This window comes from Marmota flaviventris, chromosome X (assembly GCF_047511675.1).
Source record: "Marmota flaviventris isolate mMarFla1 chromosome X, mMarFla1.hap1, whole genome shotgun sequence".
Taxonomy (NCBI): domain Eukaryota; kingdom Metazoa; phylum Chordata; class Mammalia; order Rodentia; family Sciuridae; genus Marmota; species Marmota flaviventris.
Window position 1 is genome coordinate 118676941 of NC_092518.1, and position 26994 is coordinate 118703934.

At 37.5% G+C, this 26994-nt stretch overlaps 1 protein-coding gene across 6 annotated transcripts in view; it reads right to left on the reverse strand.

Annotated features, from left to right (window-relative positions):
- Arhgef6 (Rac/Cdc42 guanine nucleotide exchange factor 6) overlaps positions 1-26994 on the reverse strand; it is a 113802-nt gene that overhangs the window by 64201 nt on the left and 22607 nt on the right. For all 6 annotated transcript variants that reach the window (XM_071606677.1, XM_071606676.1, XM_027940163.2 and 3 more), the window contains 4 exons: positions 20978-21062; positions 18658-18782; positions 16946-17147; positions 3853-3923 (listed from right to left, as the gene is read on the reverse strand). In XM_071606677.1, coding sequence (XP_071462778.1) covers positions 3853-3923; positions 16946-17147; positions 18658-18782; positions 20978-21062 — 483 coding nt within the window. The remainder of the gene's footprint in view (positions 1-3852; positions 3924-16945; positions 17148-18657; positions 18783-20977; positions 21063-26994) is intronic.

Genomic DNA, 26994 nt, shown 5'->3' on the forward strand with positions numbered 1-26994 from the left:
ATCAAGTTTCAATGGGCAAAGAAAGCCAATATGAAGACTATTAGAAAAAATATATAAATAGGAAAATGAATTTTTTTCAATGATAAGAAAAGTATAACATATGGCAGAAAAGTTTGAGGACAATGAAGAAACCAAGGTCAGATGCAGCTAAGTCTTCCTCTGCGGTGCCACATTCTTAATGGATGCTAAGTTCCCATTCAAAACAACAGGCTGGTGGTAGAAAAGCCTCAATTATACACATTAAACATGTCCCATGGCAGGTATGGGTCTAAGATGGGTGCCTAACTCCATCTTGGTTACAATGAAGAACTTCTTAATATTTCAAAATTGACATGACACCAGAATTGCATCAAGGTTTAAGTGGGGCTGAAATCAGCTAACAATTCCCTGGAAATTTGAAAATTGGGGAGAAAACTGTTCATTTTCAAATTCCAAGAACTCTCTACCCTGCCCAATTTTACAGAAATTCATGGCTAATTTTACATGTCAACTTGACTGGATCCTGGGGTGCCCAGATATAGTATTTAGCTAAACATTATTTCTGGGTATGCCTTTGAGGAGGTTTCTGGGATGAGATTGCCTCCCCAATGTAGGTGGCCATCATCCAATCCACTGAAGGCCTAAATAGAACACAAAGGTAGAGGAAGGGAAAACTTGTTCTCTACCGAACTACTTGAACTGGAACATTGGTCTTTTCTTGTCCTTAAAATGAAACTCACACTGTCAGCTGTCTGGTCATATCAGACCTTAAGACTCAAGATTGAATTATAGTACTGGCTCTCCTGGCTCTCCAGCTTGCAGACAGCGGGTCATGGGATTTCTCAGCCTCCATAGACACATGAGCCAATTTCTTATAGGAAATCTCCCTACTCATATTTCCTCCTCTCTCTCTCTTTTTCTGTCTCTCTCTCCATCCCCCGCCCTTTGGAGAATTTGACAAGACACAGAAGTATAAAGGGAGCTTGGACTAGCAAAAATTCTTCAAATGTAAGAACACAAAAATGGGTCTGAATGAAGGAAAGGAAGTGGGGCTGGGAATGGGAAAGATAGTAGAATAAAATCAGACATAACTTTCCTATGTTCATATGTGAACACACAATCAGTGAAACTCCACATCATGTACAACCACAAGAATGAGAAGTTATACTCCATGTATGTATGATATGTCAAAATACATTCTACTATCATGTATATCTAAAATAAATAAATAATAATGGGTCTGGTCAGAGATAAGTACTAGGGGAGTATGGGGATAGAAAAATCTCCTTGAAGGGGAAATAATGAAGAATACATAGTACCTATTTTTATTTTTAAAAAGATACAGACATATACCATATACACACATGTATCCCACTATATATATGTATATATATACATATATATGCATATAACATATGCCTTTCATAAAAAGTTTGACATGAGATTCACTCACATGTTAATACTGATCATTTTTAAGTGGTGGGGACCACAGGTGTATCTATTTTCTTCTTTAGAATTCTCCTGAACTGTCTGATATTTAATAACATTTTTTTATGTAATAGGTCAAATAATCAGAAAAGTTGTTTTTGAAATTGAGTAAAAATCAGTCACTTGTAGTTTTATAGATCTAGCAACAGGAAAGCTACACAATTAACGACTCTTAGTGGGAAGAAGAGTTAATATAAGATCAGATGGAGACATCTTTCATGTGGTGAATGTGACTTTCCACTTCTCCAAATCCTATAGATGAGATAGTATTTGGTGGGGGGTACTAGGGATTGAACTCAGGGGAACTCAACCTCTGAGCCACCTCCCCAGCCCCATTTTGTATTTTATTTAGAGACAGTGTCTCACTGAAATGCTTAGCACCTTGGTTTTGCTGAAGTTAGCTTGGAACGTGCTATCCTCCTGCCTCAGCCTCCTGAGCTGCTGAGATTACAGGCATGCACCACTGTGCCCAGATTTAATGGTACAGTATTTTTTAAATTTGTTTCAGGCATTCAATTCAAATAAGGAAGGCAATCACAACACTGAGAACATATGTTGAGTTAAGCACCACTAAAAATGTGGATAAACACTCAAAGCCAAAGAAATGTAAATTGTAAAACAACACCAACTAAAATCTCTTCACATCCATATATAGTTACAACATGACCAACTGGCCTCTAGTCAATAATTTAACAATATTAATGCGAAAGTTCTCTATTTCCTTCATAAGTCAGTATGAATTGGCCAAGACTTTCTATTTTCTTCATTAAGCTTGCGATTTGAGACAATATCCATCAAAAAGTTTTAAGAACATATATATCTTTCAAACAAACAATTTGCCTTCTAAGAATTTACTCTACATATCTTGATATGCTTTGATAAAGTTGTATATATAAGATGTTCACTGCAAAATTGTTTATAGTATAAAGGAACTAGAAACAATGCACATGTTTTCCAATAAGAGGTAGATTATATAAACTGTAGTTTCTATAAAATATATGTATAGGATTTACATAAAGCCCATAAAAAACACAGAAGTTAATCTGCCAGGTAATCTGTCAGGTAATCCTTACATTTTTTTTTCTCAGTGCTGGTGATAAAATCCAGGGCCTTGTGCATGCTAGGCAAACATCCTACCACTGAGCTATACCCCAGACCCCTAACAACAGTTTGAACTGGTGGAACCAGCAGACACACAGAGAGATTGCAAGCAGACTTATGGTATGCTCCAGATCTCCAGAGAAGAAGCTATGGTAACATTTTCATCTATCACTCAACTGTCTGCTTTCCTTAAAAATTAAATTATTAGAGGTCACCTGGACCAGTAAAAAAGTGATCAGGAAGAAAGGGATGAAGGAACCCAGCTCTGCTGAGTCATAAATTTTTTCCTCAGAAATTTTAGAGGAAAAAAATATTGACAAAATAGTTTCCTTATGATTACTGTCCATGTTACCTATAAAGTTCCTGTCTTAAGTTTTCTTATTACCTACTGCTTATGTCACCAGTATGAAACAAATCCACTGAAGAGTGAAATTCAATTTTTGGAAACCAAATGACATTCACATACCTATATAGAGATGATTAAAAACTTCTTTTTCATGCACAAAATGAAATGAGCATGCAGTACAAATTCACAGAAAACACTGGGTAAAAACTGAAGCTGTGTTTCAGCAGAGGTTGGGGGGAGGCAACCAGACAGGGCAACTTAGAGTGATGATGACTTGGCCTTTTCATTAGTGACTGAGCCAAGTCGGAAAAGGAGGCATGAAGGCAAGCAGAAAGTAGATTAAGGAGAATGATGTGATTTCTTTTCAAACAGGAACTTATTTTGAGTATTGCACATGCCCTATTTATAGCTAATAAAGTTTGACATATCTGTGTTCAAGCCAGAGCTGTTTCATTCTTCCCTCTGTGCCAAAGGGTAGTCTTCCTTAGGGCTCTCCTCAAGAATAGAGTTGATAATATTCCAGAGGATATAATGGATTGATTGATTCTAAAGTAAAATTTACAGAACATAATCACTTAAAACGTACAGCAATAGAGGAACTTGGGAAATCACCTTCTTGATATCTGGAAAGGCTTTGTCTAACTGCTGAATTTCTCCATAATACTTATGTATGAACCAATTTCTCTTTCACTGGTATTTAACAGGCCTCACTCTTTGTGCTACCCTTGAATTGTTTAGTACCATGTATGTAGAACTTCCAGACATCCGTAAGAGTCCTACAAGTAGAAGAGCAATGTGGTAATGCAAATGGCACTAGAACCTTACGATACAACTTTATCCAGTTTTCCTTTGTGTCACCTGAAAACATCAATGGTTTGACAAGTAGAAAGTTTCCATACAGAGTCAAGAAAATTTTTGCTCATCATCTGAACACTCACCACAGTATAATAATTCTTGGTAAGTGGAGCAGTTTCAAATCCTTTGACAGCCTTGGGGGAGAGAGGTCTCTCTGTGAAAAAAAAAAATATTTAAATTATGTTAATATCCAACAACTCAGCGAAATAACATAGATCAACTAACATACTATAATTATTCTTAGTGGAAATACTAAGGGAAATATACATTCCTAAATAAATAAAACTACAACTTTACTAAACTATAAACGGTTTAAGCCATTCAACTTGCAAGGTGGAATAAGCCAAGGAGTTAAGCATAATTAATGGCAGAGTTTGGGCAAGAATGTCACTCCCAATTTGAATTTCATTACTCTAGTTTGCCTCTCCATTAAACTTATTAAAAATAGATATGAGGGCTGGCAATGTGGCTCAAGCGGTAACGCACTCACCTGGCATGTGCAGGGCGCTGGGTTCAATCCTCAGCACCACATACAAGTAAAATAAAGATGTTGTGTCCACCGAAAACTAAAAAACAAATATTAAAAAATCCTCTCTCTCTCTCTCTCTCTCTCTCTCTCTCTCTCTCTCTAAAAAAAAAAAAAAAAAAAAACAAAAAAAACAGATATGAGCCAGGTATGGTGGCGCATGCCTATAATCCCAGCAGCATGGGAGGCTGAGGCAGGAGGATCACGAGTTCAAAGCCAGCCTCGGCAATGGTGAGGTGCTAAGCAACAGAGTGAGACCTGTCTCTAAATAAAATACAAAATAGGGCGGGGGATGTGGCTCAGTGGTTGAGTGCCCTGAGTTCAATCCCCAGTACCAAGAAGAAAAAAAAAAAAGACATGAAAACCCAACACTAATCAAATGTATATTTGTAATTTGCATATTATGAGTATAATATAATATAATCAATAGCAACCATGCCTTCTTGGAGATGTTTACTGACCCAACAATAAAATAACCAGAGACATCATTATCCAAAGTACATGTATGAAGACATGAATTAGTGTCAACATACTTTATATACAACCAGAGATATGAAAAATTGTGCTGTATATGTGTAATGAGAATAGTGATGCAAAAAAAAAAAAAAAAAAACAAAAACTAGAATTTTTAACTCACTCAAAACTACCAGAAAATTCTTTTGTACTTAATTTCTTAATTTTTTTTTTAGTTCTGGTGAATACAATACCCTTATTTTTATTTATTTATTTTTATGTGGTGCTGAAGATGGAACCCAGTGCCTTACCCATGCTAGGCAAGTGCTTTACCACTGAGCCACAGCCCCAGTCATTTTTGTATATCATTTTAATTTGATTATATTATATTGTAAAATGCTGCCTTTCTTTTACAAAGTTAATCTTACCTATTAATTTATGACTGAAGAAAACATTCTTTAAAAAAACACAAGATAGTTAATACCAAATATTTAAAAGTGTCTCCCTGTCTGTGTTTTCTCTTTTGTTTCTTTTTGTCTTACATTTCAGTTTTATCTTACTATATTATATGCTACTTTAAAGCCTTTCCAAAATATGGTGGAATATAAATAATAAAATAACAACATACCATCAGACTTTGATTTTTCTTTTTTAAATAATACTTTAAATTTATAAATCTATTCTAGTCCCATCCTTAAAAATTCAAAATACAGAGAAAAACAATGATCATCCCATCACCCAGAACTAACCATTACTCAGAGTAACATTTTGAAGAGTGTCTTCTATTCTTTTAATGTACATTTTTGTGAACACACACTTAAACACACATGGATCTTTCTTACTTTACCTATAGTGCTGCAATTCTCTTATTACATCATTATATCATGAATATTTTCTCATTTAACCTTGATTTTTAACTATTATTGTATTAAAACCCCACAATATTTAGTTGGCACTTAATAGCTTTTAAGATATTTTATCTGATCTTTATAATAACTGGGACAGGCAGAGATGATTTTTCATTTTACAGAGGAGGCCATCAAGATTCAGGGAAGCAAAGTCACCTGCCTAAGGTCATGCAGCTAAGAAATGGCAGAGCCAAGACTGAAGCCCAGGAATGTCTTGACAAGACCTTGTGTTCCCAAACCAATGATTCCAAAAACAAAACAACAACAAAAAAAAAAAAAAAAAAACAGCTCAATGGCATAGGCAGAAAATGCTACTAGAGTTCAGAGTGTCCATCAGTTTAATCTGTGATTGCCAGAGAAGATCTCTCTGGTCAGGGATTACTTGATTTAGCCCTGGAGAGTGGCTAGAATTCAGAGAAGTACAGAAGAAAGCAAGGAGATTTCTAGACAGGGAGCATTCCTAAAACACAGTTGCAAAAATGACAATACTCAAGGCAGTAGTGTACATGGAACATTGAAGTCTTCCAACTCAGCTAAGCTGAGCAAGGTGGTAATAAGTCAAAAACACAGCAATGAATGCCAACTTGTTACTCCCCTGGGATGACAGTAGATATGACCAGTTTCTAAAAACTTCATTGGAATAGACCTAAGCAATGAAGAGTCACTCTGGCTATTCTTTAGATTGTAAGCAACATAGCCAGGACCTAAACCCTAGTGTGGTATCACCATGCCTTTCCAGTAGACTATGGTCTTGCACACTTAGATGTGTTCAAAATTGGCAACTATCAAATTATTTGGGTTTTTTATTAGGCAAGATTTCTACAATGTAGCTATAATGGTTCTAATTAGAACTCAGAGTTGTCTTGTGCAATTATTATTTAAAGCAGTCTTAATAAAAAATGAAACCTAGAAATACCAGCAAGATGTGGTCACCTTTCAGAAGCAAGGCCAAAAGGAAGGGTAAACATAATAGAGCACCTGCCAAGACACAGAAGAGGAGAGGAAAGGCCACAGGAATGTGTAATGCAACTGAAAGAAAATGTTAACTATGTAAAAGTAGGATAGAGGAGAAACAAACTGAAAAGAAAGAAGTGACTGTCTTAGAGATTCTCAGTGTGTGAACATGATGCAAAATGAATTGGTGCTTTAAAAAGATCAATAAAATTTTTGAAAATCAATAAAACTATCAAACCTCTAGCATGACTGAGAGGAAAAAAGAGAGAAAACACAAGTTACCAAAATCAGAAATGAAACAGAGGATATTGTTCCAGATCAAGGAGCTATCAAAAGAAAAACAAAAGAATATTATGAGCAACCCTACACACATAAAATTTGACAATTTTATGAAACAAACCAATTCCTCAGAAAACAAAAACTATAACTTACCCAATATGAAATAGATCATTTGAATAGAATTGTAAATATTAAGGAAATATGCCGCAGTCTGGCTGGGCACAATTCACAAGCTACTTGTCAACCAGAAACGAACTTTATTTTTAGAACACACAGGCTGCACCACAGGAGCTCTTCAGGAATTCCCTCAGAGCCCAACTGCCACCACTGGCTTCCCACAAGCCTCTCAACCCCCCCACTCCTCCTGCTCTTGAGACCGATTGGCTGGGTCACATGGGCGGAGCCAAAAGAGTCCCCCAATGAGCAGCTCCGTGGTCTGAAAGGGCGGGGAAACAGCCCAATGAGCATCACCACAGAGGAGCCAATCAGCTGGAAGTTTGCTGGGGCTGCTTAGGCTGTGGCTCTCAACAGAGATAAAATTTGTAAATTAAAATTCTAAAAAAAAATATTTCCAATCACATGTAGTTTCACTGGAGAGTTCTATCAAATGTTTAAGGAAAAATCAAAATCAATTATATAAAATCTCTTGTGGAAAATAATAAAGAGATCACTTCTGAAATCATTTTTTAATTTTTCAATGGACCTTTATTTTACTTATTTATATGTGGTGCTGAGGATTGAACCCAGTGCCTCACACATGCTAGGCAAGCACTCTACCACTGAGCCCCAGCCCCAGCCCCTAAAATCATTTTTGAGAAGGTCTCTATTAGACTGAAACAAACCCAAAGACAGTACAAAAAAGGAAAGAAAGAAAAAAAAAAAAACTTCAGACCAGCATCCCTCAAGTATAAAATACAAAAAAAAGAAGGAAAAAAAAAAACTTTAACAAAATATTAGCAGATAGAGTTCCACAATGTATTAAACATTGTATACCATAGGATTCATCCTATGGATGCAAGATTGGTTAAATATTCAAAACAATCAAAGAGGCTGGGCACAGTGGTGCATGCCTGTAATTCCAGGAGCTCAGTAGGCTGAGGCAGGAAGATCGTGAAGTTCAAAGCCAGCCTCAGCAACCTAGCAAGGCCTGAAGCAACTTAGTGAGATCCTGTCTCAAAATAAAAAGTAAAAAGGGATAGGGATGTGGCTCAGTGGTTAAGCAGCCCTGAGTTCAATCCCCAGTACCAAAAAAAAAAAAAAAAGAATCAATATAACCTGTGCCCTTAGAAGTCTAAAAATAAAAATTACATAATAATTATCAATCAATGCATAAAAAGCACTTGACAAAATTCAACACCCATTTAAGAAAAACAAACTCCAAAAAAAAAAAAGAATAAAGAGAAACTTCTTCAACTCAACAAAGGGCATCTACAAAAAACCTTCTTCAGCCAGCATTTTATAAAACAGTGAATGACTGAATACTGAATGCTTTCTCTGGGATTAGGAACATGACAAGGATGTATGTTCTCACCACTCTTCATTCAGCACCATGCTGAACTTCTAGTTCTCTCTGCAGGCTTGCTCTAGGAAGAGGGATCAACACAAGGAACAGAAGGAAGACTAATTTGGAAGAACAAACTTGGGAAATCTAAAATAACACAGCTCTTGCAAACAAATGGCTTCATGAAAAAATTCAAGAGGGGGATGCAAATAGAAAAAACACCAGCACTATGACCTCAGTGACAGTTTAAGGCCTTTTTGTACTTCCTTTGTTCCCCACCCCCCTTTCACTACTCTCACCATGTGAAGTTCTCTCTGAAATCCATGCTCAGCAACACGCAAAGAAGGAATAAATATGTGGAGGTTGAGAAGAGACAAGTTCAGTCCCTAGGGGTAGTTTAAAGTGACTTAATCAGAACTAACATGAAAACATAAATATTTGGTGGTGTTTCTAAGGCAATAGAAAGATTGGTCAACAAGGGTAGAGAATAGAAGACACAGAGACAAATCTACATAAATACAGTCATCTCATACTAGACAAAGAGGCCATAAACATTCATAGGAGAAAAGCCTCTTCAACAAATGGTACTGGGAAAACTGGAAATCCATATGTAACAAAATGAAATAGACCCCTATCTCTCACCATGCACAAAACTCAACTGAAAGTGGATCAAGGAAGTAGGAATAAAACAAGAGACCCTGTGCCTACTAGAAGAAAAAGTAAGCCCAAATCTTTATCATGTCAGCTTAGGAACCGAATTTCTCAACAAGACTCCTAAAGCACAAAGAAGTAAAATGAAGAATCAACAAGTGGGAGTTATCAAACTAAAAAGCTTCTTCACAACAAAGGAAACAATCAAGAATGTGAAGAGAGAACCTACAGAATGGAAGAAAATCTTTGCCACCTGCACCTCAGATAGAGCATTAAATCTCTAGGATATGTGAAGAACTCAGAAACTTAACACCAAAAATAAATAACCCAATCAATAAATGGCCAAAGGAACTGAACAGACATTTCACAGAAAAAAAAATCAGTGAACAAATATTTGAAAATATATATCTAACACTTAGAGAAATGCAAATTAAAACAACACTGAGATTTCATTTCACTTCAGTCCGAATGGCAATTATCAAAAATACAAGTAACAATAAATGTTGATGAGGGTGTGGGAGTAAAGGTCAACTCGTACATTGCTGGTGGGACTGCAAATTGGTGCAACCACTATGGAAAGCAGTATGGAGATTCCTCAGAAAAACTGGAATGAAATCACCATTTGACTCAGTTATCCCACTCCTCAGTATATACCCAAAGGACTTAAAATCAGCATACTACAGTGACACAGCCACATCAATATTCACAGCAGTTTAATTCACAATAGCTAAGCTATGGAACTAATCTAGGTGTCCTTCAACAGATGAATGAATAAAGAAAATATGGTGTGTGTGTGTGTATGTGTGTGTGTGTGTGTATATATATAAATATATATATATACACACACACGCACATATATAGATATACACACACACCATATTTTCTTTATTTTATACACACACACACACACACACACAATAGAATATTATTCAGCCAGAAAGAACAATGAAATGAAATTCTGGCATTTACTGGTAAATGGATGGAACTAGAGACTATCATGCTAAGTGAAATAAGCCAATCCCAAAAAACCAAAAGCCAAATGTTTTCTATAATATGCAGATGGTAACACACAAAAAAGTGGAGGAGAGGAGAATAGAAGTTCATTGGATTAGACAAGGGGGAATGAAGGGAAGGGAAGGGGAATGGTATTAGGGAAGACCGTAGAATGAATCAGACATAACTTTCCTCTGTTCATATATGAGTACATGACCAGTGTAACTCCATGTCATGTACAACCACAAGAATGGGAAGTTTTACTCCATGTATGTATGATATGTCAAAATACATTCTACTGTCATCTGTAATTAAAAAGAACAAAAATTGGTCAATTTAATTAAATCAGTGCAAAAGAATCAGTCAGTGTAAAGAAATATTCACTTTTGATTCTTTCCTCTTTTTTGCTAATGTCAAGATTCTTAGTATTTGTTGATGGTGATAGAACTAAAAGAAATATAGTGATAAACAGTTTTTGTGGACATGGGGCATCTATGTGATACACCTGAGGGATTAAAACAGAAAGTTGAAATATAAAGCTCAACTCTAGCCTTGTTTTATAATGAGCAGGAAGAATTATTTCTTAATCTGCTTTAATACAAATTTAATTAACCATGTACCTAATAATCCCCTCAATTGGTATCTATACTTGCCTACTAATGTTTTAGAAGGATTTAATGATCCCTTAACAGAATTAGAAGGAGAAAATAGAATTTGTTCAAAATATCTCCTCTAATCATACTTGTCTCAATGCTTTCCTGGCATGGAAAATTTTTTCCAGGAAAATTTTTAATGCAAAGTCCTAACAAAACCCTTTGCCTTTCTAGGTAACAGAACAAAGACAAAAATAAAAAAGATATAATTTATGATGTTATACATGCACTGGCAGAAGTTTCTTTGTTATATTAATAACATGTTAGTTTATAGATTACCACTACTTTTTAAAAAAGAACAGGAAATCGTATAAATGACTAATTTTCTTATTTACAATGTATCTGACTCAAATGAAACAAAGGAGTAAAGGCCCTTCTATGGCTTATATAATGTCTGAGTTTTCAATACATATACTTTCATGAATAAGATCTTTGAAAAATATATTTCTGCTAAAATAGGGGTTTTTCCTCACATAATAAGAAATTTAGAGATAGGCAAGAATAACTGGTAACAATGGCTTCTTGATGTCATCAGTGTCCAGGTTCCATCATTTTTGCTGAGAGGTTTGTATCTTTGTTCTTGTTTGTTTGTTTGTTTTTGTAGTGCTGGGGATGAACCCAGGGCTTTCACCATGTTCAACAAGTACTATGCCCTCAGCTACATCTCTAGCCTTTTGGTGAGATGTTTTTATAATCATGGTCATAAAGACACACACTATCTTCAGCCTCAAGCTCATGCTGAAAGCATATTTGAGTATTATGCTCAAATATTCTATTTCTTAAGTTTCTATAGTATTAGGTGGGCTGTTCTTTATGTTATACACCCCTTGAAATCAATCTTCTCTCAAAGAGCAGAACAAAGCTGTCCCTAGGGCTTTGGCCATAGTTATCAACAGACAAGAGTTACAGTAGAATATGAAACTTACAATGCCAAGGGAAAATTTACTACATCACAGAGTGCAATGGTGTAACAGCACTCTACAGGGTGAGGATTATATGGCTCTGGACTTTTAAGGCATTACAAAAGTTTGTGTACTGTCAAGCTATATGTATGAATTTGTCTCAATTGCTGACTATCCAAGCAACCCCAGTATCACACATTGGACCCAATAGTAATCACATGGAGACCACTGAAGTTCTTCAGTTACATTCCTAATTCAACTTCATAAATGGCCCAATAGTTTGTATGGCAGTGGGGTTTAAATTTTTAAATTGAAGCTTTTGTTTCCCTGAAATATGCATTTCATCTAAGAATCACTATTTTTCAACCTCCTGCAAGACAAATCTTCTTTCCTAAGTTACAGAACAGAGTTTATGGAAAGAAGAAAAAATGACAATATTTTCTAGACTAAACATGAAAAAACAAGCATTAGAATTCATAATGTCCCTCTGCAGCAGCCTAGATAGATTTTGGCTTACTATTTTGTAGAAGTGGCAAAGAGTTGGGTTGAAAAAGAATTCAGGTCAGCAAAGATTTATTGCTCATCTAACTTTCCCAACAAGAAATTTTCATTATACTATGTTAATCTATTGTACTATCCCCCAAGCTCCCTCTGCTCTGTTCTACCAGAGAACCTTCATGGTGTCTTTTTTCCCAACCAATTATTATGACTTAGATTGTCCCTCCCCTTATTCTGGGCCTGTCCACAGCCTGTCTGTCTTTCAGCATTCAGCTCAAGCCCTATCACTTCCATCCTTAATGCACTTTCAGCCTCAGAGTTTTGATCTGCAATATATTTTACACTTCATTGCCTAAAACCTTATACTGTCATTTGTTTGTTTCATCTCTAGTTCTTAATCTCCCTCCCATGTCCCTATCCACACTGTTTGCTGGAAATATTTGGAACTATGACTTGCTACACTTTCACTCAGCAACTCTCAAACAATCCATCATCTTCAGTATCAATCATCACTAACTCCCAACACACACACACCACCACCACCCAACACCACCACCAACACGACCAACAACAACCTCCTCCTATTTTCTCCACTAACTGAATTCAGCACTATATTAGTTTGTTTTCTGTTGCTATAACAACATACTTGAAGCTGGGTACCTTATAAATAAAATAGGTTTATTTATCTTGAAGTTTTAGAGGTCAAAAGTTCCAGATTGAGTGGCCTCATCTGTTTGGCCTCTAGTCAGGGCTCCTTTGGCTAGGTCACAATATAGCAGAGAAATGGAAAGGAAATCAGTCATGTACAGAAGGGGAGATCACTTAGTGAGGCAGAAAGCCAGAAATGTTCAGGGTCCAGATTTACTCTTTTTGTATCAACCCATTCACACAGAAACTAACTGGCATTCTTCAAGGACTACATTAGTCTCTTCCAAGTGTGATGCCCCTGGTGAGTAATCATTGCTTACTAGGCCCAACTTCTAAAAGTTCCACAACATCTTAACACTGCCACACTAGGGGCCAAGTTTCAAACACATGAACTTTTAGGGGACATGTTCAAACCATATCCAACTATAATAAGTATGGATAAAACACGTCTTATGTTTAAAGCCCTGTGTTATGGAGACAGAAAGGTGCATAAAGATCAATAAGTTCCCCTTGACCTCCCTATCAGGATGATTAGATGCCCCTCTTTTCCTTGCCACTTTCTATAGAACCTTGTAGTAGCTCTATCACTGAACTTACCATACTATATTCTAATAGCTTCCTCTTATTTAGATCTCTGTTTATGTCATTTACTCTAGCCTATCCTGTTAGTTGTGCATGCACTTATCTTGACTATCAAAAAGTTTTAAGGGGCAGAGTCTATGAGGAATAGATTGTTATAGATGCCCTGAGTACCTAGCCTTAGGTACCATGAGGGCAAGAGTCATGTTTTATTCTTCTCTACTCTACCAGTGCCCAGGACAGAATTAATATCCTAATCATGGGAAATAAATCTTTATTGGATGGCTGGATGGGTTATAGTGCATGCCCTAAAGAACCCACCATCAAGCTGAACCCCTAGATGTAGAATTATCCTCACCTCTTCCCTTGTCCTCATAATTAATCACTGGCAAGTTTTTAATTGTTTCAACAACATGTACTGTATCCATCCACTTCTCTTCCTCCCTACTATCACCAAGATTAGTCTATACCACTATCTAGACTGCCTGGACCTCAGCAATAGCCTTTGCTGGCATTCCTGAAATTCAGCCCCCAACAGAAAGATCTTCCTACCACCAGAAATATCTTCTCAAACCACATGCTATCCTCTGCTTAAAACTTTACATTGGCACCCTCTTCATGCAGTTCTAGCTTAAGACCTCAGTCATACTCTTTATGTACCTAATTTAAACCCAAATCACTCTGCCACCCATATACCATGCTTTCCTACTTTTGTGCTTTAACTTACTACCTCCCTCTAACCTTCTATCTTCTTCCATCTTTTAAGACACAGTTCAAGTTCTTAGACCCATGTATGTCATTGTTAATTGAACTGTGTCTTTCTGCTCCACCAGCATCTTATTTAGATCTCTCTGTCACTTACTCTAGTCTATCCTGTTAGTTGTGCACGCACTTATCTTGACTATCAGAAGGTCCTAAGGGGCAGAGTCCATGAGGAATAGATTGTTCTAGATGCCCTGAGTACCTAAGAGATACTCAATGAAAACAATGAATTTCATTACATACCACATGATATTCATTCATTTTATAAATATTTACTGAGCACAAGCAAAATAGAAAAGAATATCCCTGCTCTTGTGGTGTCTACATTTAAATGGTGAGATTTAGAGAGTAAATTAAATAAATAAGCAGTAATATAGCATGTTAGATGGAGAGAAATGACAGATGAATAAATAAAGCAGGAGAGGGGCATAGAGGCAGTGGGGACAGGGTTTGATTTTCTCCTGTGTGACCAGGAGTTTCTACTCTGAAGCAGAAAGTAAGCAGAGCAGAAGGAGGTGAGGGAAGCAACCATGTTGACATCTGAGGAAGATGGTCCACATAGAAGGACCATACAGGAGACAGAAGTCTGTCTGGCACAGGCAGGCAAGAGGCCAGTATAGCTAGAATGGAATGAGTGATGGGTCAGAGGTCAGAAAAGAGGCAGGATCCTGGAGGACTTCTAGGCTATTGTGATGACTTTGGCCTTTATCTTTTTTTTTTAATTTTTTGATATTTATTTATTTTTTAGTTCTCAGTGGACACAACATCTTTGTTTGTATGTGGTGCTGAGGATCGAACCCGGGCTGTACGCATGCCAGGCGAGCACGCTACCACTTGAGCCACATCCCCAGCCCAGCCTTTATCCTTTTTGAGATGAGGAGTTGTGACTCAAGTTAAGTTTTGAAAGAATCACTCTGGCTCCTGAATTTAGATCACATTACAGAAGTGACAAGAACAGGACCAAGGACACCAATTAGGAAACTATTGTACTGAGCTAATGAGAGATGCTGTTTCATAAACTTCTAATCCTAGGCCATCTCTGACTAGCAGGCCTCCTGTCTCCCAAATCTCAGACCTATCCTTAACATCTGGTTTAGCTATTTCTTGGGATTACCTAGGTGCTTGACTCAGAGTCAGAATTTACCATATGAGTCCCAAATCAAAGAGCATATAGGAAAAAAATTGAAGGGAAGGGGTTGGACACCAGAACTAACAGTCTGGGGCAGTCCACAAAGGAATGACCAGACTGCTACAAAAGGTATCATAATAGGGGACACCATTATGAAAGCCATCAAAGTGAGGACATGCTATGCACTTCCCATGTCCCCTCAACAATGCTTGGAATTTCCAGACCAGGCAACAAGGCCTGTTCCTTTTGGTTCTGCAAATGAAGACACTTAATCAAGGAAAAAACGTCAGAGTAAATCTGGAAAATGTTTTAGGAGTCCTAACAAGCAGATTATATCAATGGAAAGATGTAGCCATGGGTAAATATCAGCTGTAAAAATCATCAGAACCAAGGAAATTCCAGGCAAGGCCTGTGAAAATACTTCAAGGCTTAACTGAAACATCTCAATTCCCAATAATTAAAAATACTGGAGGCTGGGGATGTGATTCAGTGATAGATTGCTTGCCTAGCATGCATGAGCTGGGTTCCATCCCCAGTATTGGGGAAAAATGTTGAGAAGTCTATGCACCACAAAAATAATTACAAATCTGGTAGTAAACATATTCCATTAAAGGATATGCCCCTTTTTATCCAAACACAGAAAGTGTGCAAACTAAATTTTATCTTAAATGCTTTTGGGAGAAACTTCTAACAATGGTTATCTAGGAGGAGGGGTAAAGAGAAAAGGAACTTTTATTGTCTACACTATATTTCCATAATGTTTCATTTTATTTACAGTGAATCTATAATTTTATTAATTAAAAGTAGCAATTTGGAGGCATTAAGAAAGCAATGAAGCTAGGTGTAGTTGTGTACAACTGTAATCCCAGCAGTTTGGGAGGCTGAGATGGAGATTGTAAACTGGAGGCCAGGCTCAGCAACTTGGCAAGGCCATAGGCAACTTAGTGAAACCCCATCTCAAAAAATGAAAAAGGTCTGGGAATGTAGCTCAGTAATAGATTGCACCTATGTTCAATTCCCAGCCCCCCCCCAAAAAAAAAAAGCAATGAAGATACCTACAGAAGAGATAACGCACAAAGAGCTATTAACCGAAAGGAGCCCTTGGGTGGATATTATTAGAAAGTGAAGTCTGTGTTGTAACATGCTTTTATGTATCAGAGTCTTAGAATTAGTTTGGTTTGGTTTTGTTTTAGTTTGGTTTTTGAAATATAAGTAGAGTTTCCCTTCTTTCTTAAGAATATTCAATAGGTTAAAGACAATAATGTTAATAAAGCAGCCAGACAACTTCCTACAACCCTATGATTGTTATCTCTCAAACACATCTTTGAGGCATGTAGTCTTAGGTCTACTTAGGGCTAAAAAAGGAAGTCAGCACTTGGCCTCCTTTATTATTGTATTCTGCCATGGAGACTCAGAGTAGCAGGAAGGACTATGTACTATATTACAGGGGCCTGAATTAGTAGACAGAAAGGGACATAGTTAAGGTGGAACAGTTGTCTGAGCTTTGAATTCCTTTGCTTTTTTAGCTTTCTGTTGCCTTGATGTAATCTAAATACAACTTTGTTTCAAAATATCTAACCACAGATTTTTCCCAGTTCTGTTCTAGTCTTATTTTTGACTACACATGTAAGTATAAACAGTTTCTGTTAACCAATTAAAACTACAAGATTTTCAATAAGAAAATTTCAACAAGAAAACACAAAAGTCATATTCAAAAAGACAGTTAAAGGTCTCACTTACCACTGGATTTAATTTCTCGGACATAATTACTAGGGAACCAGCCTGTTCTCCCATTTAATGTGCCTTCCCACCAGCCTCCTTCTTCAACTCGAGTGACATAAATGATGTCCCCTTTACAGACTGACAGCTCATCTTCATTAGTCTGCTTAAAGTTGAATCTTGCCTTCACTATCAACTGGTGACTTCCATTTTCCGTCATCTCCTAGAGAAACAAAAGCCACAGCAGATTAAGAGGCATCTAATTGAGGCATAGTAGAAATTATATGGTTTTAGGTAAGACCTATCCTTGAGTGACCAAGAATAAAACCCTATATCCATCTCAGTTCTGATTTTTAAACTTAGGAGTCTATGAATGGCCCTCCGGAGGTATTAATTAACCCCTTGAAACTTTATGCAAACTTTTGCATTGTCAGAATGTGTATTTTGGATGGGGTCATAGCTTTCATTTCCCTCTCCCTTCATCTATTATCTAAAGATACCTATTTAACCAACCTAAGTAATAGAGTGATGATAAACGATTTCACCCTGCCTCTACCCAACACACAATCTTAGCCCACATATTAGGTACTAATCAACTCTCACAGAAATCTGTTCCTATCTTCCAATTACTAATAACATCTTAATTTGGTCATACTTGGTCCCATGCAAAGGTCAAATATCTCATAGCTAACTAAATTAGGAATAATTTTAGCCTGTCTTGCATCAATTGGGCTTAAATTTTTGAGACCCTTTTGAGAAAATAATAAGCACAATGGCTCTTTACCCAAACGAGTTCATAAACATGACTTTTGGTATAAAATTTAAGAGGGTACAAATGGTGTGGTGCCATGTTTATCAGCTTCTCAATGAGATCTGTGGTCTCAGAAAGGTTAAGAACCACCCGTTTAACTGCTTTGGAAGTAACAGGACATGATGGCCTACAGGGAGCAGGTGGCTTTTGACAGAGAAGAGAGGCTTCACCCAAAGACGAGATGGAGCATTTCCTCCCAAATAAAAACTCCCAATAAGATAAAATGCATCAGGGCATGGTGGCACGTGCCTATAATCCCAGTGGCTTTGGAGGCTGAGACAGGAGGATCACGAGTTCAAAGCCAGCCTCAGCAACTTGTGAGACCCTGTCTCTAAATAAAATATAAAAAGGGGGTAGAGATGTGGCTCAGTGGTCAAGTGCCCCTGAGTTAAATCCCCGTACCCTCCCCCCCACAAAAAAAAAGACCAAATGCAAAGACAACTGGGAGATCTCAATATAAAAGTTCATCATAGACTGATATTTAAAATCAAGTCTTACTCAAAGAGAAAAATAAAGATGACAATAATGCTAAGAACAGCACTGAATATTTATTGATTGCCTACTAAAGTGCCAAGTACCCACTTAGTTCTAATAAACCAAGGAATAGGGAAAATAACAGCAAAGTGTCATCCGGAATAGTCATTATAACTTACATTTGCATAGCACTCTCAGTTAAGTAACTTGCCAGATTCTAATAAGCAGCCAAGCTGGGGCTTTAACCCTGATTTTCAGACTCTGGGCCCCACATGCCTGATTTATTCCAAAGTCTAGCCTGAATGGGTGTTTAGTTTATAGCTAGTTTTCTTGGTGGCACCCAAAACAAACAGAATGACAATTTCACCACATATGAAAATGCAACTGGGATATGAGTCCTATTTTATGAATTTTAAAGCAGACAGGGAGAATTGGGGACTATACTTACCACTGTCTTTGCCTGCTTTTGCAGCCCTGGAGCTGTGCTAGAAACTGCTCCCTGTGGGTTTGTCTGAGAACTGTTAGCAGCACTAAGAGAAGAGGAACGTCCACATGGTCTTTCTGAGAGCTGATCTGTGAAAAGAGGAAAAGGCATGGTAAAGGAAGCACTCAGGTCAGAAAACCATCTACAACATAATCTTGTATGGGACTTTATAAAAAGCATCCTAGCTATAATCCCAATGGTATTGTTATGAACATGCCAACTGTGTTTCAAACCCACCCCCACCCCCGCCTCCTCCCTTTTTGGTGGCCAACTTGTTGTTCTCAACCTTACTGGCCATTGCTCTCCAGTAGAATGAAAAGCAGCGACAGAACCACATTTTCTCTTAACCCATTCCCTACAACTCTTCCTTCCTGAACCAGTTGCAACTATATGCCCTGTTATCCAAGGCAGAACTATATCGGGTACCAAACAGCTGTTTGTGGCTCTTATTACTTTGAAATATTTTAAATTTCTCGCCCTGTTTTCTGGCCCATAACTCAGTGGCTCTTTCTTACATGTAAGGATTTATGTGGCACATACAATCTAAAATCTCCCTAGTGTGCCGTGGGAAGAGTGAAGCATGAGAATAAGAAAGAGTGCGTGTCTGAGACAGATGCGATCTTGATACTAGAATAATTTGTTGTTTAAAATCAAACTCAGGAGTCTTCTCTTCCTTGAAACCTTGTGAAATTTGATCAGACCAAAGCTGAGTTGGATGTTTTCAGTATGCTGAAAGTGTACTAAAGAGAGAATCTGGCTTCTTGACAAATTCAAATGAGGGTTCTTTTCCTCTCCATTTATTTTTAAAAGATATAAACTGCAAAAGTCTAAAGCCCAAACATTCCCTAGGCGACAAGCTCAGTATCCAAGTAATTTCCTTGATGCCGTGGGTTTTAACTTTCACCTTGTATTTTTATAAATATCTGCGGCAAGGGAAGAGACTGTAAAACTTGCTAGGAGAGTTTGGCAAAGGAACATATAATTTGTGTGGCATAATGTTAGAATTATATGATCCTCCCTGCCCAGAACTGGATAGTTGTCATGTGTGTTAAATATAGTTACTTGAATTAGCTGTACTTTCTGCTATACGCCTTGCAATAGCTCAAATGCATTTTTTTTTTCAAATAGCAAAAGAACAACTTTAAAGAAGTATTTTTCCATGTCTTGCTATTATATACAGCTCTTTTGACTAAAACTATAATTACTTGATAGCTTCCTAGATGTTCCATCTTATTTGGCACTTGATTATATTGTCTGTTCTTGCTCTCCAATTGTTTCTGCTGGGTAAGTTGAGTCTCCCTAAATAGATGGTAATTTTTCCAAGGGCGGGGGAACTATGTCTTCCACTTTCTTGGTAACACCTGGCAGTGCTGGGCACACAGCTTCTTGCCTCTCTAACAGTTTGAGCAGGAAGATTCAGATTTGAGTTCAAGGGCTCTCAAGTCAGTCAGGTATGAGTTTAAATTCTAATTCAGCCACTTTCTAGTTGGGCAACTGTGGACCTGACTTTCCTTATTGATAATAGGGACCTAATAATAATAATAATGACTATCCCCAGGTGTGTTTCAAACATGGAATAAGACCACTTAGGGCTCTTAGGACAGGCTAGACCCAGGGAAAGGGTTCAAAGAATTTGAACTATGATTATTACTACCACTGTAGGTAAGACACTATATCATAGAAGGAGTAAAATTCCACTCTTAAGTTTATCAACACTTTCCTCAAATTTACTAGGATTTATACTTAATAACCTCCAATGTAACGGATGGTAAACATTTAAACAAAAGATACTCTTAATTTACTAAAACCTTGAAGTTTCATTTCCAGTGCAAGGTTACTGAGGGGTTCCTTCAACATACACACAGACACAGGGAAGACTATGAGAAAAATGTGTTCCTAGTGTGGAAAGGGAAGTGATGGTTGTACTTGGTAAACTTTATTTTAAAAAGAGGGAACTGTTTTTTTTTTTGTTTTTTTTTTTTTTGTCTTGCTATACTGAGTTGACTATTCAAAAGTTTTGGAACAAAATTGGGTTTTCTTTGTTCCTATTATTATACTAAGGGCATTAGAATACCTCTGTGATATGCATGTTTAAATATGGTGATAAGTATGTTTAAACCATGAAAAATTAAAGTACTTGATATTTGTTGGGGTTTATTTGGGGGCAAAAGGGGCAAATTTTCACCAATTAATCAATCCAGGGCACGGTTAACTCTTAGAACAATCAGAAACATATGGATTCAAAAATGTCACCCAGAACTCATAAATCACAAACTTTACTTACCTTCTGTTGCTTTGTTGACAGCTAAAAGAGTACTCAGAACCTTGGAGAAATTAACCCCTGAATAAAGGTCATCAGGATCAAATACCTATGAGCAAGAAACATTGAAACTGTAAGACACGATAAGTATTCAACTCAATGAACCAAACTGTGAAAAGGCCACTTCCTCCAGCTCTCGGAGGAAAAAAAAAATGTAAAAGCCAAGATGCAAACCTCTGTATACCTTTGGGAGAAATGAGAGCAGCAGCTGAGCTGCCTAATGACATGTGGCAGGCTATCAGTGAGTCACAGCAAAGCAGTAATGGGAAATGAGAGCCAAGCTGAGAAGGCAGCACCCACCCGGAAATGCACAGCACACACTCAGACCTGCTCTTTTGACCTAAACATATCAATATGCTCAGCCCAGTTACAGGAAGCTCGTGTGCCTGGGTTATAGTTAATGCCTATCACCTACAGAATGTCCTCAACCGTCCACAAATAAGCAGGTGGAGCCTTTTTGACACACTTTCATCTTTACAGTTTATTCTCTGTGTTCACTAGGGGCACTTTCTGAAGTGCATTTCTCTCTAATCCCCTTCCTCCCTAGTGCTGACTGCTGGATGCCAATTGCCTGGGATCCCAACTCCATGTTGCCAAACTTTCTGCCCAGGTCTTCCTTTTGCCCCCAGCCTCAGTTTTTGGATTCTACTGCTTCATCTTGCCCTTTGCAGTTCATCTTAGAACTGAGAGAATCAAAACCTTTGCCTGGTGGAGCCTATGGGTTCTTCCCAGCCTTAGATGACTTTTCCAAATATAACCTCTGGCCTTCCTGATACCACTCATCTTTTAGCAACAAACTGTTAAGTAAATAGAAAATTTCACTTTCCCCATCACAATTACATGCTGATATGCTACTGTCCCTAGTGAAGACACCAATCACTTGTTATTGTTTTAAATACAGTTTAAAATTGTTAATTTTTCCATGTATTCAATATGTTAAAATGTATTGAGAGTGTCTGTCTTCTTTATAACAGTGAGGGTGAGACTTCTGATCCCTGACCTCTTGGTGGCCTGAAGTAGCCCTAAGAAGATGGATCTTCACCCCTCACCAAGTCTCAAGATTAAGAGATCAATATCTCGGGGAGGGAAATGAGATAGGGAATTAGGATAAAGAGAGAGATATACTGAATCTTAAAGGAAATATCCACAAGCCACTGAGATGCAGAAAACACACTTGTAAATCTTGAGCTTAAGGGACATGCCCTTGGTCCATGCCCTTGTAAAATGAGGGAAATGTGCCAGCAAAGGAAAAACTGGCACAAAATTGTGTAGCTCCACCCCACCTCCATCTCTTGTCCAGCCCCTAGCAACGACCTTCTGTAAATATTAACACCCCACACCAATGGGTTATCATCTCTCCCTCTGGAGATAGCCCACATTCTTGAGTGCATATTCCTTGCTTTACCCAAAAGGTATCTCTCTTGTGAGATTGTTCCCCCACCACATTGTCCCTTGAATGTGTATCTACTCTCCTAAATAAACCTCTGTTTTATGCCTTTAGGAAACAAATGTTGAGACTTCTCATAGTCTCTAACACATATGTTTGAAACTAGAAGCATTCTCAGGCACAGGCTCAATCTATTAATTGCTAGTTGACAGTGTAGAAATACAGACATGCTCCTTCTAAAAAACATCTCATTCCATAAAAAGTCTCTTGAAGAAAACAGATTACATAATTTTTCCCCAAATATGGTGATGAGAGTCAAATGTACCTTTTCAAATGGGACATGATTAATACTGATTTTGAAGGGTCTGTCTTCCCATTAGGTAGAGCCATTTGTTCCATTTTTAATCTGCATATTTTCTGGGAGTCATGTCAAGATAATTTTTATCTTATTTTTGTACATATTCTTGAAGAATCAAACTTTGTTTCTAGAATGGAAATATGTAATATCCTTTTATTCACCAAGTCTGGGGGCAATATAGATTCATGCAAATGTGAGCCTACACAAGTCTGACTATTTTGGGATTCTACTATTCACCCAATCCATGAATGGTTTGGATTTAAAGTTAAATGACTGAAGAGCCCAACCGTACCTAAAAAGGAAACACTGCCAGACTTCTAATAAAAGGGTAGCATTAATATTACTAAAGAGTTAAATGACACTACAATCCAAATAATTTCTGACTGCTACAATATAAAATGAGAAGTTTTCCAAGAGCAAATTAAGAATTCTATTTTTGTCAAACCCTGGGTGAACAAGATGCAGTAAACTCTAGAAAGAGTATTCAGAACCCCAGAGGATTCCAGACATATTGAATTCCCTCAAAAGTGGTCAAGTAGGAAAGGGTTAATGACATCTATGCCAAACTAGTCACAAAGCAAAAAAATCACTTGTCTTTAGCTTATGATTCTCAAAGGCAGAATGAATATGTGTGTGTGCATGTAGATATATTCATTGGGTGGGTGTGGGGGAGGTGAGTAGAGTAAAATTATAACCAGAAGTAAATACTAGCAGAATAAGGTAGATAAGAAAAAACTGACAAAAATCTCCCCTTTTTGTTTTGCTTGCTCCTTATCCAGGTTAATTGACTGCCTATTCATGGAAATGTCAGAATTATTCATTTGTACTAATTTGAGAACAAACTGATCAGAAAATGAAATGTGCACCAACAAGAATCATTGCATCTGCTTGAGGGAAGTTGCCTGGACTGTGCAGTTCCCTTTTCAGAAAACCACAATATACTCAAGTCTATCCATGGGTACTGTTGCTCTCACTGCCAAGTCCATTCTATAGTACTAGGAACTATACAGGAAGGAACTGTAAGAGGCCACAAGGGACTGGTATGGAGAGAGAAAAGGCAAAGCTTCAACATTATTATTTCAAAGTAGTCAGAAGCTTAGATACAACTATGAATATCCTACACCACCCCACACCCTCCCAAGCTCAAATTGAATAATATTAAAAATTCCACCCCAGATTTTTCTTCCATAAAGATCTATCCCCTACAAAATGGAAATATTATTTGGGAAAAAGCATACTTTCAGCTACTATCACTCATGTTTGCCTTAGTGGAAATGAGAGTGGGAGACCAAGTTTAGAGATGATGATGTGCAGAAAGACTGACAGCTCTGATGCTCAACTGGGAGAAAGCAAGGAAGAATCCCTCAATGTGGAGAGGTGTGAGAAAGGTATATTACAGTATAGACCACTTGCTTTGGCCTACTGCCACTCATACATACAAAATAGAGAACCAATTCCTCTATCTGTCTGAAAAGCAGTGGAATGTGTTAAAAGGTAAAGTATAGTCACATGTTTATGTTGTATGCGATTTTCCAAAGTCCTTTTCAAAGGAATTTTTCAAAGTTCCATCATGACAAACTTATGATGATACTTACCCATCTTCTGGCATCTTGTGCAAGCCTCACTAGCCTGCTTAGCATCTCTGGTATGTAACTGAGTCCCAGAGTAGCTGAACTTTCTTTTTTTAATTATTTTTTTCTTATTTATATGTGTCAACAGAATTCATTACAATTCTTATTACACATATACAGCACAATTTTTCATATCTTTGGTTGTATACAAAGTATACTCACACCAATTCGTGTCTTCATACATGTACTTTGGATAATAATGTCCATCACATTCCACCATCATTTCTAACCCCATGCCCCCTCCCTTCCTCTCCCACCCCTCTACCCTATCTAGAGTTCGTCTATTCCTCCCATGCTCCCCCTCCCTACCCCACTATGAATCAGCCTCCTTATATCAGAGAAGACATCCGGCATTTGGTTTTGGGGAATTGGCTAACTTCACTTAGCATTATCTTCTCTAACTCTGAACTTTCTTAACATCTATTCTGCACCAGAAATAAGCTAGTTAGTTCCAGTTAGATCTGTGAAGATCAGATAAACAGCAGGATTTCTGCCCCCCATTCATTTTACCACTACTGTGACGCCAACAAGAAAAAAAGGACTGCTTCTTAGATTACAGAGAGATAGTTTCAAAGTACCACTTTTGCAACAGAATGAGGCAAGATTCAACTGTAACAACAGCAAAAATATTTACACCACTCTGTGTAAGTAATAGGAGACACAGGGACTAAACTTCATTAAATATATTTTAAGCATTTATAAATTGCCAGCCTAGGGTTCAATCCTATATGAGCAGATATAGGATTGAATATATATATATATATATATATATATATATATATATATATATATATATATATATATATATAGACATTTTGCTTTTAAATGTTTATGTTTCCCCACACTTTTCCACTCTGGATATCCACAATGACAACAAAATCTATTTTCCGTCCACTAAACACCAGGTGCTAATTCTGAAATGTTGGGATCTGTCAGTACAAATTGAGCAGAAGTTAATATTTTTATGACTTTACAAGTAGATTCTTTTGGAGTAGCTTTCGGTTTCAACATATGTGCTATTTTAAGACACTGTCCCTAAACTGACAAAAGCAATGAAGCACATGAGAAGAAACTCCCCTGATCCCCTGTTCCATTCCCTCACTAATCTTATAGCTACCATTACTGACTTACTGTGCCCCTACCATGTGCCTAACACCATACTTGGAGATTACATATATATTGCTATGGTTGGATTGTTTGTACCCAGGCCCTACATTCTTACATTTAAACTTAATCCCATTTCTGATGATAATTGAAGTTGGGGTCGTTGGAAGCTGATTAGTTCATGAAGATGGAGCCCTCCTGAATGGGATCAGTGGCCTTATAAAAGGGATCCCAGAGAGCTGTCTTGCCCCCTCCACCAAGTGAGGACACAGTAAGCATGTCCTCACCAGACAGTGAATCTGCTACTAGTGCCTTGATTTTCAACTTCCCAGCCTCCAGAACCATGGGAAATATATTTCCATTGTTTATAAAGTATCCAGCTTATGGTATTTTGTTATAGCAGCAAAAATGGACTAAACTGTGTATTTTTTCATTGCATTTGGTTCTTCCAGAACTCCTGCACTAGGGGCACAATTATTTCCTTCATTTCTTAGGTGAACAAACAATAAGACTTGGAGTAGTTAAGTCACAGAACAAGAAAGGGATGGAGCCAATAAAAACACACACATAAGTGCCCTGAGGGGTGTTGTAGCTCTGTGTGCATGCTTTATGTTTCCGTGAAACAGAAAAATATGAAAAAGCAATTTGTGGATTTCTACGCAAAAATAAATCCCTTGCTGCTGTCAACACAAGCAGAACCTTCCTCATCTGGAGCAAGTTGGTTCAACCTGTAAAATGACTAATTCAACTAACTGTGGGGAAGAGAAAATCTTCCACATGCCTAGACTGTCTTGAAGGGGCTTTGCTTAATTCCTGTGCTGTCCTTCCGATTTCAGGGGACAGTTCTGACTAAGTAGGCACTTGGCCACTTTTTCCAGAAGTGGGGAAGAGCTACACAGTCCGTATTTTGTGAGTTGCTAATAGGGTGGGGTTCAACTTGTGGTTACAGGACCAAACTAAGTTAAGGCAAACAGGCCCAAGGTATCGGTCACATGCAATGACATTCAGCCCCCAATTTCCTTGGTATTATGCTATGACTATCTAAGTCAACCAGTCACAGCACTCCAGCCACATCCTGGTTAAGAAAGGAAGTCATACTTTATTCTCACTCAGAACTAGTAATGCCTTTAATGTCATCTTAGCTTCAGTAATACCCAATCAACTTCCATTAAAGATAACTTATGGTTTGGGGTGATCACAGTAGATTCCATCACTCAACTTTAAGAAATTTAATCAACTGAAAAGCAAGTGATTCAGTGGGACCACAAGGATATACAACTTATGTTTTAAAAAAATGATTCCAAATATTTAAGAACATTTCAGCTCTTCGTTATTTTTCTTACTCTTATTGAACAAAATCTTTGTTGCTGTTGTTGTTGTTATTGTTGTTTTGTTCATGTGGTACTAAACATGGAACCCATGGGTGATTTGCCACTGTGTTCCATCCCCAGACCTTTTGATTTTTTGTTTTGAGATAGGGTCTCCCTAAGTTTCTGAGGCT